This window comes from Elephas maximus, chromosome 26, assembly GCF_024166365.1.
Source record: "Elephas maximus indicus isolate mEleMax1 chromosome 26, mEleMax1 primary haplotype, whole genome shotgun sequence".
Classification (NCBI taxonomy): domain Eukaryota; kingdom Metazoa; phylum Chordata; class Mammalia; order Proboscidea; family Elephantidae; genus Elephas; species Elephas maximus.
This window is the reverse complement of record NC_064844.1, coordinates 36,670,424-36,685,885: the sequence shown is the minus strand read 5'-3', so window position 1 is coordinate 36,685,885 and position 15,462 is coordinate 36,670,424. Positions and strand designations below refer to the sequence as shown.

Here is a 15,462-nt window from a genome sequence, read left to right as displayed (position 1 = left end):
ACTTCAAATACCTTTCACTCCTGCCTAGACCTGTGTGGCCCATTCAACAGTGTAGGCACTCATTAGCATAATACAACAGGGTATATATACCTGAAGCCTATTTTCACCTGGAACAGCTAAGGGGAGTGGCATATTTGTGACATTTGACACTGCCCTGTCCATTAAGCAGGGCCCTCACCCACCCACATGAGGGGCCTGAGGACCGATGGCTTCACCCATTCCATCTAACCACCCATGACAGGGGTCTGAGAATAAGTGGTGCCTCCCTGTCCTTACAGCCAACAGCATTGTGTGCCCAAAGTCCAGCTGAAAAACCCACTCACCTACATGCTCTAGGAGACAGGGATATGCCTTCCATCTAGGCACTCAGGGGCAGCAGTCAACCCCCTACCTTGCTCAGCATATAACCCCCTACTGCAGACAGATGCCTGTGCCTGCTTCAATCACCCCTACATAGCCCTGCCTGTCTAGGACTGTAGGTGAGGTCCTGTACCACACACTCAGTGACTAACGACCCAGACACCTCAGCTGGATCCACACAAGTAAACAGACTCCTGGGTTCACAAACCTAGTAGCAGCTCTAACCACCTGGTGATAGGACGTGAGATCTTCAAAGACACCAAAAACCAAACTAGCTCACATGCCCAGACTATTTGGACATATCAAAACAAAACAAAAAGCTAAGACACGGTAAGGAAGCATGCAATAAATGAATATAATAACTTATTGATGTCTCAGAGACAATGGTCAATATCGAATCACATAAAAAGGCAGATCACGGTGACTCCAGCAAGTGACCAAAACAAACAACCAGAAAAACTCCTGGAAGAAAAGTTCTTGGAACTACCAGAGGTAGAATTCAAAAGATTAAATACAGAGCTCTTCAAGAGATCAGGAAGGAGATCAGGCAAAACTCAGACCAAACCAAGGAACACACAGACAAAGCAATAGAGGAATTTAGGAAAGCAATACAAGATCAGAATGACAGCTTAACAGTCTGCTAGAATCCATAGGTAGGCAGCAAATATAAATCCAAAAGATCAACAATAAAAATTTCAGAATTAGACAACTCAATAGAAAGTCAGAGGAGAACTGATGCAATGGAATTCAGAATTAGTGACATTGAAGATAAGGCACTAGACACCAATTTATTTGAGGAAAAATCATATGCATCCAAAAAAAAAAAAAAAATGAAGAAACCCTAAGAATTATGCAGGACAATATCAAGAGGAAAAACCTATGAGTGATTAGGGTACCAGAACAGGGTGGATAACAGAAAATACAGAGAGAATTGTTGAAGATTTGTTGGTAGAAAACTTCCCTGATATTATGAAAGATGAGAAGATATCTATGCAAGAAGATCATCAAGCCCCACACAGCATAGATCCCAAAAGACTCACCAAGACATAATCAAACTTGCCAAAACCAAAGATAGAGGATTTTAATAGCAGCTAGGGATAAGTGAAAAGTCACCTACAAAGGACAGTCAGTAAGAGGAAGCTCTGAATTCTCAGTAGAAACCATGCACAAAAGAAGGCAACAGGATGAAATATACAAAGCCTTGAAGAAAAAAACAATTGCCAGCCAAGAATTATATATCCAGCAAAACTGTCTCTTAATTTGCTGTCTCTTAAATAGGAAGGCAAAATAGGGCATTTCTAGATAAACAGAACTTAAGGGAATTTCTAAAATCCAAACCAAAATTACAAAAAATTTTAAAGGAGTCCTTTGGTACAGAACCAATAATATCAGACAATGACTCAAGACTAGACACAGGACAGAATAATGACGTATTGACCCAGATACAGAAGTCACAAAAATAAGTCAAAGCTAAAACACTGAAAATAGGGAAACAGAGATGTCAATATGTAAAAAATGACAATATTAAAACAAAAAAGAGGGACTAAATAGTATAGTCACAGAACTTTCACATGGAGAGAAAGTTCAGGCAATATCAATAAATAAAAGATTGGTTGAAACGTAGAAAAATAGAGGTAAATATTAAGGTAACCATAAAGGAAACTAACAAATCCACCTATCGAAATAAAAAGGAGAAAAACATAAAGACTCACCAAATACAAAATCAACAATAATGAAAAAGGTGAAAAGAAAATACATACAGAAAAACGACTCAGCGCAGAAAATTAATTGGAACAAAGAAACTGTCAAATCACAAAAAAATAAATCAAAATGACAGCAATAAATTCATACCTATCCATAATTACACTGAATGTAATTGGCTAAATGCACCAAAATGGAGACAGAGAGTGATAGAATCAATAAAAAACACACTGTCTACACAATGCCTACAAGAGACACACCTTAGACTCAAAGACACAAATTAAAACTCAAAGGATGGAAAAAATATATCAAGCAAACTGCAACCAAAAAAGAGCAGGACTGGCAATGTTAATCTCTGACAAAATAGACTTTAAAGCAAAATCCACCACAAAGGATAAGGAAGGATACTATATAATGATTAAAGGGTCCATACACCAGGAGGACATAACCATAATAAATACATATGCACCCAATGATAGATCTCCAAAATACATGAAACAAACTCTAGCAACATTGAAAAGAGAAATGCACAGCTCCACAATAGTAGTAGGGGACTTCCACACACCACTTTTGGTGAAGGACAGAACATCTAGAAAGAAGCTCAATAAAGACACAGAAGATCTAAATGCCACAATCAACCAACTTGCTCTCATAGATATATACAGAACACTCCACCCAGCAGCAGCCAAGTATACTTTCTTTTCCAGCACAGATGGAACATTCTCCAGAATAGACCATATATTAGGCCACTAAGCAAGCCTTAACAGAATCCAAAACATTGAAATATTACAAAGCATCTCTTCTGATCATAAAGCCATAAAATTTAGAAATCAATAACAGAAAAAGCAAAGAAAAAAATCAAATACATGGAACCCAAACAACACCTTGCTCAAAAACTACTGGGTTACAGAAGAAATCAAGGACAGAATAAAGAAATTCATAGAATCCAATGAGAATGAAAACACATCTTACCAGAACCTTTGGGAAAGAGCAAAAGCAGTGGTCAGAGGTCAATTTATAGCAAAAAAAAATCCAAAAAGAAGAAAAGAAGGAAGGGCCAAATTAAAGATTAACCCTACAACTTGAACAAATAGAGAGCAGCAAAAGAAGCCCCCAGGAACCAGAAGAAAGAAAATAATAAACAGTAGAGAAGAAATAAATGAAATAGAGAATAGAAAAACAATTGAAAGAGTTAACAAGACCAAGAGCTGGTTCTTTGAAAAGATCAACAAAATTGACAAACCATTGGCCAAACTGACAGAAGAAAAACAGGAGACGAAGCAGATAACCTGAATAAGAAATGAGATGTGCCATATTCTAACAGATCCTACTGAAATTAAAAGAATCATAACAGAATACTATGAAAAATTTTACTCCCAACAAATTTGAAAACCTAGAAGAAATGGACAAGTATCTAGAAACACACTACCTACCTAAACTAACACAAATGGAGGTGGGAAAACTAAATAAGCCTATAACAATAGAAGAAATTGAAGAGGTAATAAAAAACACTCACAACAAAAAAAGCCCTGGCCCTGATGGCTTCACTAGAGAATTCTACCAAACTTTCAGAGAAGAGTTAACACCAGTACTACTGAAGGTATTTCAGAGCATAGAAAAGGATGGAATACTCCCAAACTCATTCTATGAAGCCAGCATAACCCTGATACCAAAGCCAGGTAAAGAGACCACACACACACAAAAAAGAAATTAGAGACAGATATCCCTCATGGACATAGACGCAAAAAATCCTCAGCAAAATTCTAGCCAATAGAATTCAACAATATATCAAAAAAATAATTCACCATGACCAAGTGGGATTCATAATTGATATGCAGAAATGGTTCAATGTTAGAAAAACAATTGATGTAATCCATCACATAAATAAAACAAAAGACAGGAACCACATGATCTTATGAATTGATGCAGAAAAGGCATGTGACAGAGTCCAACACCCATTCATGATAAAAACTCTCAGCAAAATAGGAATAGAAGGGAAATTCCTCCACATAATAAAGGACATTTATACAAAGCCAACAGCCAACATCATTCTAAATGGGAGAATCTGAAAGCATTCCCCCTGAGAATGAGAACCAGACAAGTATGCCCTTTATCACCATTCTTATTCAACATTGTGCTGGAAGTCCTAGCCAGAGCAAATTAGGCTAGAAAAACAAAGAAAGGGCATCCAAATTGGCAAGGGAGAAGTAAAAGTATCCCTATTTGCAGATATGATTTTATACACAGAAAACCCAAAGAACCCACAAGAAAACTTCTGCAACTAATAGAAGATTTCAGCAAAGTATCAGGATACAAAATAAACATACAAAAATCAGTTGGATTCCTCTACACCAACAAAGAGAGCTTCAGAAAGGAAATCATCAAATCAATTCAAATTCCAGCAACATTTTTTAACAGGTTGGAGAAGCAAATCACCAAGTTCGTATGGAAAGAGTAGAGGCCCAGGATAAGTAAATTATTACTGAAGAAGAAGAACAAAGTGGGAGGCCTCACTCAACCTGATTTTAGAACTTACTATACCGCCACAGTAGTCAAAACAGCCTGGTATTGGTATAACAACAGAAACATAGACCAATGGAACAAGAGTGAGAATCCAGATGTAAATCCACCCACCTTAAGCAGCTGATATTTGAGAAAGGTCTTAAGTCTGTTAAATGGGGGAAAGACAGTCTCTTTAACAAATGGTGCTGGCATAATTGGATATCCATCTTCAAAAAAATGAAACTGGAACCATACCTCACACCATGTACCAAAATGAACTCAAAATGGATCAAAGATCTAAATATAAAATCTAAAATTATAAAGATCAAGAAGAAAAATTAGGGACAATGCTAGGAGCCCTAATACATGGCATAAACGGAACACAAACCATAACCAACAATGTACAAACACCAGAAGAGATACTATATAACTGGGAACTCCTAAAAATCAAACACTTACGGTCATCAAAAGACTTCACCAAAAGAGTAAAAGACAACCTACAGACTGGGAAAAATTTTTGGCTATGACATATCTGATAAGGGTCTAATCTCTAAAATCTACAAGATACTGCTAAACGTCAACAACAAAAAGACAAATAATCCAATTAAAAAATGGGCAAAGGATTTGAACAGACACTTCACCAAAGAAGATATTCAGGCAGCTAACAGATACATGAGGAAACGCTCTCGATCATTGGCCATTAGAGAAATGCAAATCAAAACTACAATGAGATACCATCTCACCCCAACAAGGCTGGCACTAATCCAAAAAACACAAAATAATAAATGTTGGAGACGTTGTGGAGAGACTGGAACACTTATGCACTGCTGAAAAAAAAAACTGCTGAAGGAAATGTAAAATGGTACAACCACTTTGGAAATCGATTTGGCACTTCCTTTAAAAGCTAAGAATATAAATTTCATATGATTCAGCAATCCCACTCCTTGGAATACATCCTAGAGAAATAACAGCCCTCACATGTGTACACCCATGTTCATTGCAGCACTATTCACAATAGCAAAAAGGTGGAAACAGCCTAAGTACCCATCTACAGATGAATGGATAAACAAATTATGGTGCATACACACAACGGAATACTACACAATGATAAAGAACAATGATCAATTTGTGAAACACCTCACAACATGGATGAATCTGGAGGGCATTATACTGAGTGAAATTGGTCAGTAGCAAAAGGACAAATATTATATGAGACCACTATTATATAAACTCAAGAAAAGGTTTAAACACAGAAGAAAACATTCTTTGATGGTTACTAGGATGGGAAGGGAGAGAGAGGAAAATTCACTACCTAGATAGTAGAGAAGAATCACCTTGTGTAAAGGGAAGGACAGCATACAATACAGGGGAATTCAGCACAACTGGACTAAAGCAAAAGCTATGAAGTTCCCTGAACACAACCAAACACTTCAAGGGACAGAGTGGCTGGGGCTGGGGTCTGTTGACCATGGCTATTGGGGATATCTAGGTCTATTGGCATAACAAAGTTTATTAAGAAAATGTTTTGCATCTTATTTTGGTGAGCAGCCTCTGGGGTCTTAAAAGCTTGCAAGTGACAATCTAAGATGCATCAGTTGGTCCCAATCCACCTGGAGTAAAGAAGAATGAAGAATACCAAAGACACAAGGAAAATAGCCCAAGAGACAGAAAGGGTCACATAAACCAGAGACTCCAACAGCCTGAGACCAGAAAAAATAAATGGTGCCCAGCTACCACCAATGACCACCCTGACAGGGAACACAACAGAGAGTTCCTGACAGAGCAGGAGAAAAGTGTGGTGCAGAACTAAATTTCACATAAAAAAAAGACCAGTCTTAATGGACTGACTGAGACTGGAGGGACCCTGGAAGACATGGCCCCCAGATACTGTAGAACTAAAACCATTTCAGAAGCCCACTCTTCGGACAAAGATTAGACTGGACTATAAAACATGCAATAGTACTCGTGAAGAGTGTGCTTCTTAGTTCAATCAGATACATGACACCAAATGGGTGCCTCCTGTCCGGAGGCAGGATGAGAAGGCAGAAAGGGACAGGAACTGGCTGAAGGAACCCAAGCAAACCAGGGTGGAAAGGAGGAGTGTGCTGTCACATTATAGAGATTGCAACTAATGTCACATAACAACATGTGTATAAATTTTTGTATGATAAACTTCCACCTAAAGCACAAGGTAAATATATATATATAAAGCCACTTTTATAATTCCCCTCGTGGTTCATTAGTCTATGTCTCAGTTTCCTTATCTGTGGTAGGGAGTGTAGTGGGAGCCTTCATTGACACTGTTGGGAACAGTGCTAATAAACAAGAAAATGGCTTTTAGTTGGTTTTATTATTGCTTTTAAATTCTTTAGAGACTATTTACTGCTTTTTTGCCTACACCCAGGCCGACTGTTCCCAGTTCCATCCTCCTTGGTACAACACTGGAGATTATTTTAGTTACCTTATAAACTTGCTGTGAATGTTAAATGAAACAATGCTTGCTGAGTACTTAGCCCAGGTCCCTGCATATGGTGAGAACTTAATGTTAATGATTATTAATAATACAATCTTTATTGGTTCCTCATCCCCTATATGGTTCCTGTCTTGACATTTGAGTTTTTCACACCTGGACTCTGTTATCCCTTTCCACCTTCATGAGTCCTACATTCCAGTTATGTTTACTCTGCCCTGAACACACTGAGCCTTTTTATGTTCCCCATGCCTTTTCGAATGCCCTTTACTTGGCCTAGAATATCTTCCCTTCTTCTCTCAGCTCACAGTCATGCTTTCTCTGCAATCTTCCTCAAATTACCCAGACAAAAGCAATGACTCCTCCCTTGTGGTCCCATGGCCCTCTGCTTGTATCTCCTCATGAAAGCCTACTCTGACTGGAGCTCCTGGGGGGGACGGTCTGTATATTGCTCATCTTTGTTATCAACTTTGTGTCCACAATGACCAAAACTGTGTCTGACACATAATACTGATTGGTTCAATACTTGTGGGGTGTTTACTTGTTTGATAGTTTTATCTTACTTTATTGGAATGAATGAATGGGAACAGTTTTGACTCCACATAGCAAAAAGGTTTTTTAGTCACAGTTTGGGTATTTTATCTAACCTGATATCACTTCCATGTCTCAAGAACAGTATTCCCAAATACCAGAGAGCCTGTTTTCCTAAGGAATCCAACTCAGTTAACTAAAAGAAAGGTTATTTAAACGTTGGAAGGGTGATGAGTAGGTTTATCTTCACAGCTGTCCCTGAGATGGCGCTGTTCCCAAATCAAACCTCCAGAGGCCGGGAATGAAAGGCTGGGCTTTCCCACGAGGCTCAGCATGCCTTCCCAGGCAGCGGCCGCCGGTCCTGAGTCGAGAGCCTGCCCACAAACATGGCGGCGCATTGCTCAGCTTCTCCCAGCGGAGATCATTGGGCCGGCCCGGCAGCGCCAGTGCTCTGAGACTTCCTCTGCGACCCGGCTTCCTGCACCGCTGGCATTTAAGCTGGCCCTCGGCTGCGGGATGCTGCTGCGGACGGCGAGCTGTCCGCTGGTTGCGCTTCGCCGCCGCCTCCCCGGAAGAGCCTCGGCCGGGCAGGAGCTGAGCCTAAGTATCCCTTAACTGCAACCCGGACAGAGGAGGGGAGCGCGAGGGGAGAAGTCGGCCACCCTGTGATCTGGCAGTTTAATTGCAGGTTTGCTTTAATTTCCAAGATTGCAACGTGCCTCCCCCTTACAGTTTATTTGTCCTCCCTCGGGTCTTGGGAACTGGGTGAAGAAGGGGCTGGGCTTCTCAGGAGCAGAGGGAGAGCGCTCTCTCCGTGCCGCTCCGTTGCCCTAGGGACCCCGAGCTGCGCGCCTAGGCCATGGTGCGGCTGAGCTCTGCGCTCCGGTGACGCGGCGGCGCCCGTCCCAGTCCGGCGGGCCGGCAGTGCGGGCATCTTCTTGGTGGAGCCTACTGGCGCGGGGACGCGGGGACTCCGTGCCTTCCTGCTGGGGCTGCGCTCGGGGCCAGCTGCGGCCGCGATGTTCAGCTGGCTGGGTACCGACGACCGCCGGAGGAAGGACCCCGAGGTCTTCCAGACCGTGAGCGAGGGGCTCAAGAAACTGTACAAGAGCAAGCTGCTGCCCCTGGAAGAGCATTACCGCTTCCACGAGTTTCATTCACCAGCCCTGGAGGATGCTGATTTTGACAACAAGCCCATGGTCCTGCTGGTGGGCCAGTACTCCACCGGAAAGACCACTTTCATCAGGTGAGCAGACCCAGGGAACTGGCAGCCTCACCCCGCCTCACCCTCACTGCCGCCCTGTGCTCAGCCCCTCCCTCAGTTCACTCTGGTGCTCCACTTCTGCCTGGGTACAAATGAAAAGTCTTCAGTTAAGGGTTCTGAAGAAATCCTTGTGCCTGTGTCAAAACTTACCCCACAATTTCATTGCTGGTCCCCCTCTTCGTCTTAACCTGTGCCGCCCTACTGTCAATTTGAAGTGTTGAAGTTCAGAGTCATCCCTCTTCTCCCCATCTTATGGATGATGATGCTGAAGTCCAGTAGGCACAAGTGAAAGAGCTCCTCCTGGTCTTCAGGGTACCTATTTCATCCTCACTTTTTGGTGGAGCCTGCATGCCACCCCAGGGACATATCCTTCAGGGCTTCGACCACCTCCCCTGACTTTGAAAGAACTCAGCCACTTACATGGAAATTTTTTCAGCTGTCAGCTGAGGAGTTCTGATGGGAGAAGGCTTGGAAATGAGTGTGGGCTGGGGACCCAGGGCTCCCTGCCTGGTTGTGTCACTAGTCCTTTTATCATCTTTCTTCTCTGGGGCAGAGCTCCTACTTATATCTCTTGGAGACTGAACAGAAGCTGAATACTTTTTTCTTTAGCCTGGTTTCACCACAAATTTGCCCACAAATTTGCACATGTGTCCCAAATTTGCCTACAATTTTGGGAGTCCAAGGACTATCCTTGGACATTAGGTTGAGAGCTAATCCATGATCTAATCCATGTCCCCTATATTATTAAATAACCATATCTGCCAAAGGCAAGTCAGAGCCGCCTATACAGGAGCCCTGGTGGTGTAGTGGTTAAGCACTTGGCTGCTAACCAAAAGGCTGGCAGTTCGAATTCCACCAGCCACTCCTTGGAAGCCCTATGGGACAGTTCTACTCTGTCCTATAGGGTTGCTATGAGTCAGAATCGACTGGACAGCAACGGGTTTTGTCTTGTTTTTAGACTCTATACAAGGTTTCTTTTGTAATCTCTGTCTTCTACCTGGCCTGGATTATGTCCTACACAAAGTACAGACCATTTATGGGTTGCTCCTACCCTTGCACAGCCTTCCCTGGCTCTCTGGACATACCTTCCTTATAACTCTGAGCATACTTTTTTTTGGCACTTCTCCTTCCTGGAACATGAACATACCCAAGGCAGCAGTCCTGCTTATCATCTTAGGGACCTAATCCAGAGTCTCACCTATAAGAGGTTCCCAATGGACAGTCTCAGAATGCAAAGGAAGACAAGGAAAGGAGTGTCCCCTGGGGGTGGGATCCCAAGGCAGGTTTAAGTGCCTTCTGCCTGAGACAGTCTCTCCTGGCTTTGCTGGAGTCATCTCTGACTGTTCACTGTGTCTAGGAAAGTGACAGAGTCAAGTTGCCACTGATTGTTACTTATCTGAGGGAGACAGGAAGGCCAGAAGTGGTAGATCCCTCTTCTTTCTTACAAGACTGCTCCCTCACCACTCATGTCAGTAGCTGAATTAAGCGAGGGTTTATCAAAAGCTGCGTTCCCTTGAGGGAGAACAACCCAACAGGGTAGGAGGTGAAGCCCTCCAAAAACAAATTACATGTTTTTCTTCCTTCTGATTAAATCCAATGAACAGCTATTTTTTTTTTTAATTGGAAAATACAGAAGAGAATATTTGAGGAAGAAAAAACCACCCATAATCCTATGATTTCAGGGGAAACCATTGTATCTGTATATGTGTTCCCAGGAGTCCCTGAGTGGCACAAATGGTTAAGCACTGGACTACTAACCAAAAAGTTGGCAGTTCAGATTCACCCAGAGGCTCTTCAGAAGAGAGGCCTGGCAATCAGCCTCTGAAAGGTTATGACCTTGAAAACCCTGTGGAGCAGTTCTCCTCTGCACACATGGGGTCACCATGAGTCCGAAATGACTCAATGGCAACTAACAATAACAACATGTATCTTCCCAGTATTTTTACTATTTTATAAGACAGTTGAGAACGTGCCATGTATATAATTTTGTATGTTGGTTTTTTTTTTTTTTTACTTATAGCATGAGCATTTCCCATGAAATTAGAAAGCTTTTGTAAGCATTATTTTTAACAGCTGCATGCTATTTCATCATGTATATATGTAATTATTCATTTAATCAATCTACTTCTTTTGAATGTGTTACGTTGTTTCTAATTTTTGGCTATTGTACGATCACTCTGATCATCTCTGTGTGTGGTAATTTCCCACTTATTGGACCATTCTCTTAGAGATTCCCAGAAGTAGAATTACTAGGGCAAAGATTATGCAGATTATTTTAATATTAAGAGTCATATTTTCCAGTTGTTTTCCAAAAGGGTAAGTTGGGAACCCTTTTCTCTAAAGCAAGGCTCCACTAGGGCAGCCAATTGCACCGGGCTGAAATCTCAGAGGGCTGTTGCCTCTCTTCCTTCTACCACCCTGCTTCTTGTATTGCGTGCAGTGATGCTCATCTTGGACCCTGGCTTGAACCTGTGAGGACCTTTCCCTCAGAAACAAAGACTTGCCTATTCTCTGCCCTGTCCCTTGGCCTCCTGGGTGTCCATCCAACTTCTTTCATGTGTGCTTGCCACAGGGTCTATTTCATCTCAGGAAAAGTATAAGAAAAGGACGTTCTTCTAGTACCTAATTAATGTGCTATGATCTTTGCCTGAAATAACTTTCCTGGCCTAAGGCCCAGCAACCCAGAGTGGTAAAATAAACAATACATTGGCCTAGGCTGTCCTTTCCAATACAAGCTGCCTCTTTGGAGTATAGTAGCTCTGTGTCCCCCTGGCCCTGGCAGCCTTTTGTCCTGCCTCTGCTATTTTTCCTCCCTTCACTATTTCTTTTTGGTATCCAGTCTGGAGTCTCTCCTTCGTTGGACCATTTGGCCCCCTGGTGACTCCTTGCTGCCCACTTTCTGTAGCTCCTGTATTCAGGGAGTAGCAGAGCTGAACAGCTGACTGCCCCAGAGGTTGAGGAAGGCTTGAATATTCCCATGCCATGGACCATAGGTGAGGCCTCACTAACTGTGGCAGAGTGCCCCGGGAAGGGGTAGGGAGGGGTCAGGCCTATGGCTGCCAGAGCTAAGCTTCTGAGTCTCCATAGCAAGGTCTGCACTGGTCTGGAGGGTTGTATGGACCTTTTATAGTGTGACTTAGGCTCTGGAGCATGTGGTGGGACTGCTGAGGGTGGGGGAAAGGGGAAAAGGGGATGCTCCACCCATCAGGTCTATTCAGCTGGCACCTTTCAATTGCCCCTACTTCATCAGGGGTTCTTTGCATCCTACCCAGCATTCCCCTGTGGCTGCACCATCTCTCATCACCACCCTGAAATCCCATACTGAGCATTACAGCATCAGCACTCTGGGAAAGATGGTTCTCTGGAAAACCAAAGGGCCAGAGGAAAGGGGCACTATTCTGGGTAGACCCACTAACCTCTGCGAAGTTTATCCTGCCAGCCACAATCCTTGCAATACCTCTGTCCTTATCCACCTCTGAGGTCAGTGGGTGTCTTTTCTCTCAGGGCCCTGTTCTGCTGGATCTCTAAGTGGCACTGTATAAAAGTCCAGTCACCTCTCACAAGGCCTGAGTTACTAAGGGAGCACTAGGCCCTAGGCCAGAGGAACTGCATCCCCTGCCTCAGGCCTGGCTTAGGATCTGCCTTGACAGTCAGGTGTCTGGAGGTCATCATAAAAAATAGCTAGTGGGAGAAAGGTCTCCATCCCATTCTCACTGCCAGTGGGAAAAAGGCTATGGAAAGAACATGGGCTAGGTCGGCAGAGTCCAGGTCCCATAACTTACCAGCCCAGAGACCTTGTTTGTGAGGTCTAAGGAAAGTCAGATCACTTCACTTTAAATGGTCACATCCCTAACCTTTCTGAACTTCACTTTGCTTATCGATAATATGTGAATAGGGTTCCTCAGGATTAAGAGGGGGAGAGAACTAATGTCTAGCACCAGTTATGTTCCAGGCACTGTGCTTGGGGCTTTATCATTCCCTTTCCTCTTTCTAGCTTGATTCTCTAACATGAGGCTTAAAGGCTGACCCTCAAGAGGGTGGGAGGAATCTCTTCTCTGGCACTGCCCATGGTCAGAATGAAGGGCAAAGGGAGGTATGTTTAAGGATGGGGGATCTTGCTCCTTTATACCTCAAAAGGCTGGAAAAGGAGCAGGAAGCTGAACTCTGTAGAAAGTGCTAGGCAGTGGAGTGGGCAGTCTGTCCCTGTCTCGGGTTGGGGTCATGCAAGGGAAGGCTAGCAGAAGGCTTGAACGTCTATCCACAAGATTCTCTTTTGTGCTAGCATCACTTCATCCCTGAATTCCCTAGATCACAGCTGAGGCTACTTACTGAGTGCCAGGGATAATGGTGGCTGCTCTAGGGAACACAGAGCTGACTCACCTCAACTTGGCCAATGAAAGGCTCCCATCTACTACCTCACTTTGTGGCTGTGGGGTACTTTATGGTCTCCCTGATGCCCTGTGAGGCCCGTAGACAAAGGAAGTATTATTATTTTGATTCAGTTGTAAAGCTGAAGTGCCCAAAGCTTAGAGAGACTGACTTACCCAATATTAGAGATATGAATAGATATAAGGCAGAAAGTGGTATGTGCCTTTACAGTGTCCTAGAAGACATTCAAAGTAAGAGTTATGAAATTTTTAGGGAAAAGCAAGAGTACAACTGGTTTGAGGTGAGGTGGGAATCGGTTAGATAAGGGTTCATGAAGAGGCACTTGACACTGCTTCCTGAGACTCAGCTCTGCTTTTTACTATCCAAAATTTACCCACAAGCTAAATGCAAAATAGTACATCTGTTATGGAAAACAGTTTGGCAGTTCCTCAAAAAATTAAACAAAGAACTTCTGTATGACTCAGAAATTTCACTCCTAGGTATAAACCCAAAGGACTTGAAAGCATCAGTGCAAACAGACACAGGTACACCAATGTTCATTGCAGCACTATTCACAATAGCCAAAAGATGGAAACACCCTAACTGTCCATCAGCATATGAATGGATAAACAAAATATGATACATACATATTATGAAATTCTACTTAGCCATAAAAAAGAAATGAAATCCTGATACATCCTACAACATGGATGAACCTTGAAAACATTATGCTGTGTGAAATAGGTCAATCACAAAAGGACAAATATTGTATGATCTCACTTATACGAAATGACAAGAATAGGCAACTGTAAGAGATCAAGGTTTATTAGTGGATACCGGGGGCTGGAGGGAGGGCAAGAAGGGGAACCACTGTTTGGGAAACTGAGTTTCTGTTTATGGTGATGGGAAATTTGGCATTAAGGGTAATGGTTGCACAGCATAATTAATGTAATTGTTATCACTAAATTGTACACCTGATAAATGTTGAATCGTCAAGTGTGTTATATATATTTTTACACCAATGAAAACAGATTAACCACCAATCCTGAATCATCCTCCTACAAGTTGTCATTTAAAAAAAAAAAATACGGGGGCAAAAAAAAAAAAAGCATTTGAGCTGGATTTTGGAGGCTAAACAGAAATGTGCTGAGTGCTTACATGCACCAAAGAGGTGTTCATTTTCTCTAATTATTGTCTGTGCCAATATGGGCAAACATCTGGTGTAGTCATTGGTTTTTGAAAACTCTTGTACATTGTCTCAAAAACGTCATCCTATCCCTTTGAGGTAGTTAGAAACCAGGTATTATCTCCATTTAATAAACACGGGATACAAAGGCTGTTGGGTGACTTATCCAAGGTCATATCTGCTATTGAGCAACCACCCTTGAAGGTGTATTCCCTGACTGAGCCTTGGCACCTAGCCCAGCCCAAAACCTTGGGCAGCATTGTGTGTGTACCCCAGCCAGAGGTCAGAGGTCCACTGTTGGCTAGGTGGGTAGGGCTGGTTTGAGGCAGACTGGGGTAGGATTCCTGGTTCCCTGCCTTACCCTGGATGCTAAGACCACCAGTAAAGCAGGACTCATGCTTAGATTGCCAGCTAAGCAGGGCACAAAAAAATGAGGAAAATGTTATGAAATCTTAAGAAAAATATGAAGAAATGCTGTCCTCATGGGAAAAATCCAAATTATGTTGGACTTCCTTTTACCTATTCTATGCTTCAGTGTGTATTTATTTAGCGTTGTTTAGCAGGGGAGGGGTGTACTCCAAAAGACCTTGAAATATCTTAATTTGGCCCTAAAATTGTGCAGTCTATACCTCAGTTATGAGTCAGAATCGACTCGACGGCAGTGGGTTTGGTTTTTTGGTTTGGTATACCTCAGTTTACTCAATGGCAAAACTGAAATAATGCGGCCATCCTGCAGGGCTTGTAGGCCTGATTAAGTGGAATAATACAGGTAAAGGTCCCAGAACAGCACCTACCCTGCTGTAGGTGCTCAGGCCACCCTGCCCCTCCTTATTCTTGTGCCGCCCCATCTCAGCTGTCCCCATACAGGCTTGAATTAACTTCTTTTTTTACACTGCCGTGGGAATGTTTTTGCCTGCAACAGAGGCAACCTTTATCATGTCCCATAAAGAAGCAGTACGTGTGATTCCTCAATACGTTTTCCTTTCTGGGCACAGTGGTGACTTTGTTACGGGGGCACCTGGTGCTGCAAGCCATGGCCAAATGTCCGTGAGAATTTACCCAGCCCAGGGTTCTCTGCTT

General features: G+C 42.8%; 1 protein-coding gene across 1 annotated transcript in view; it reads left to right on the top strand.

Moving 5' to 3' along the window:
• Window positions 1-7,943: 7,943 nt before the first annotated feature.
• The window catches only part of EHD3 (EH domain containing 3), a 74,202-nt gene continuing 66,683 nt past the window's right edge, over window positions 7,944-15,462 (top strand). The window contains exon 1 of the mRNA XM_049870224.1: window positions 7,944-8,810. Within this exon, the coding sequence (XP_049726181.1) occupies window positions 8,584-8,810 (227 nt within the window). The 5' untranslated portion in view covers window positions 7,944-8,583. The remainder of the gene's footprint in view (window positions 8,811-15,462) is intronic.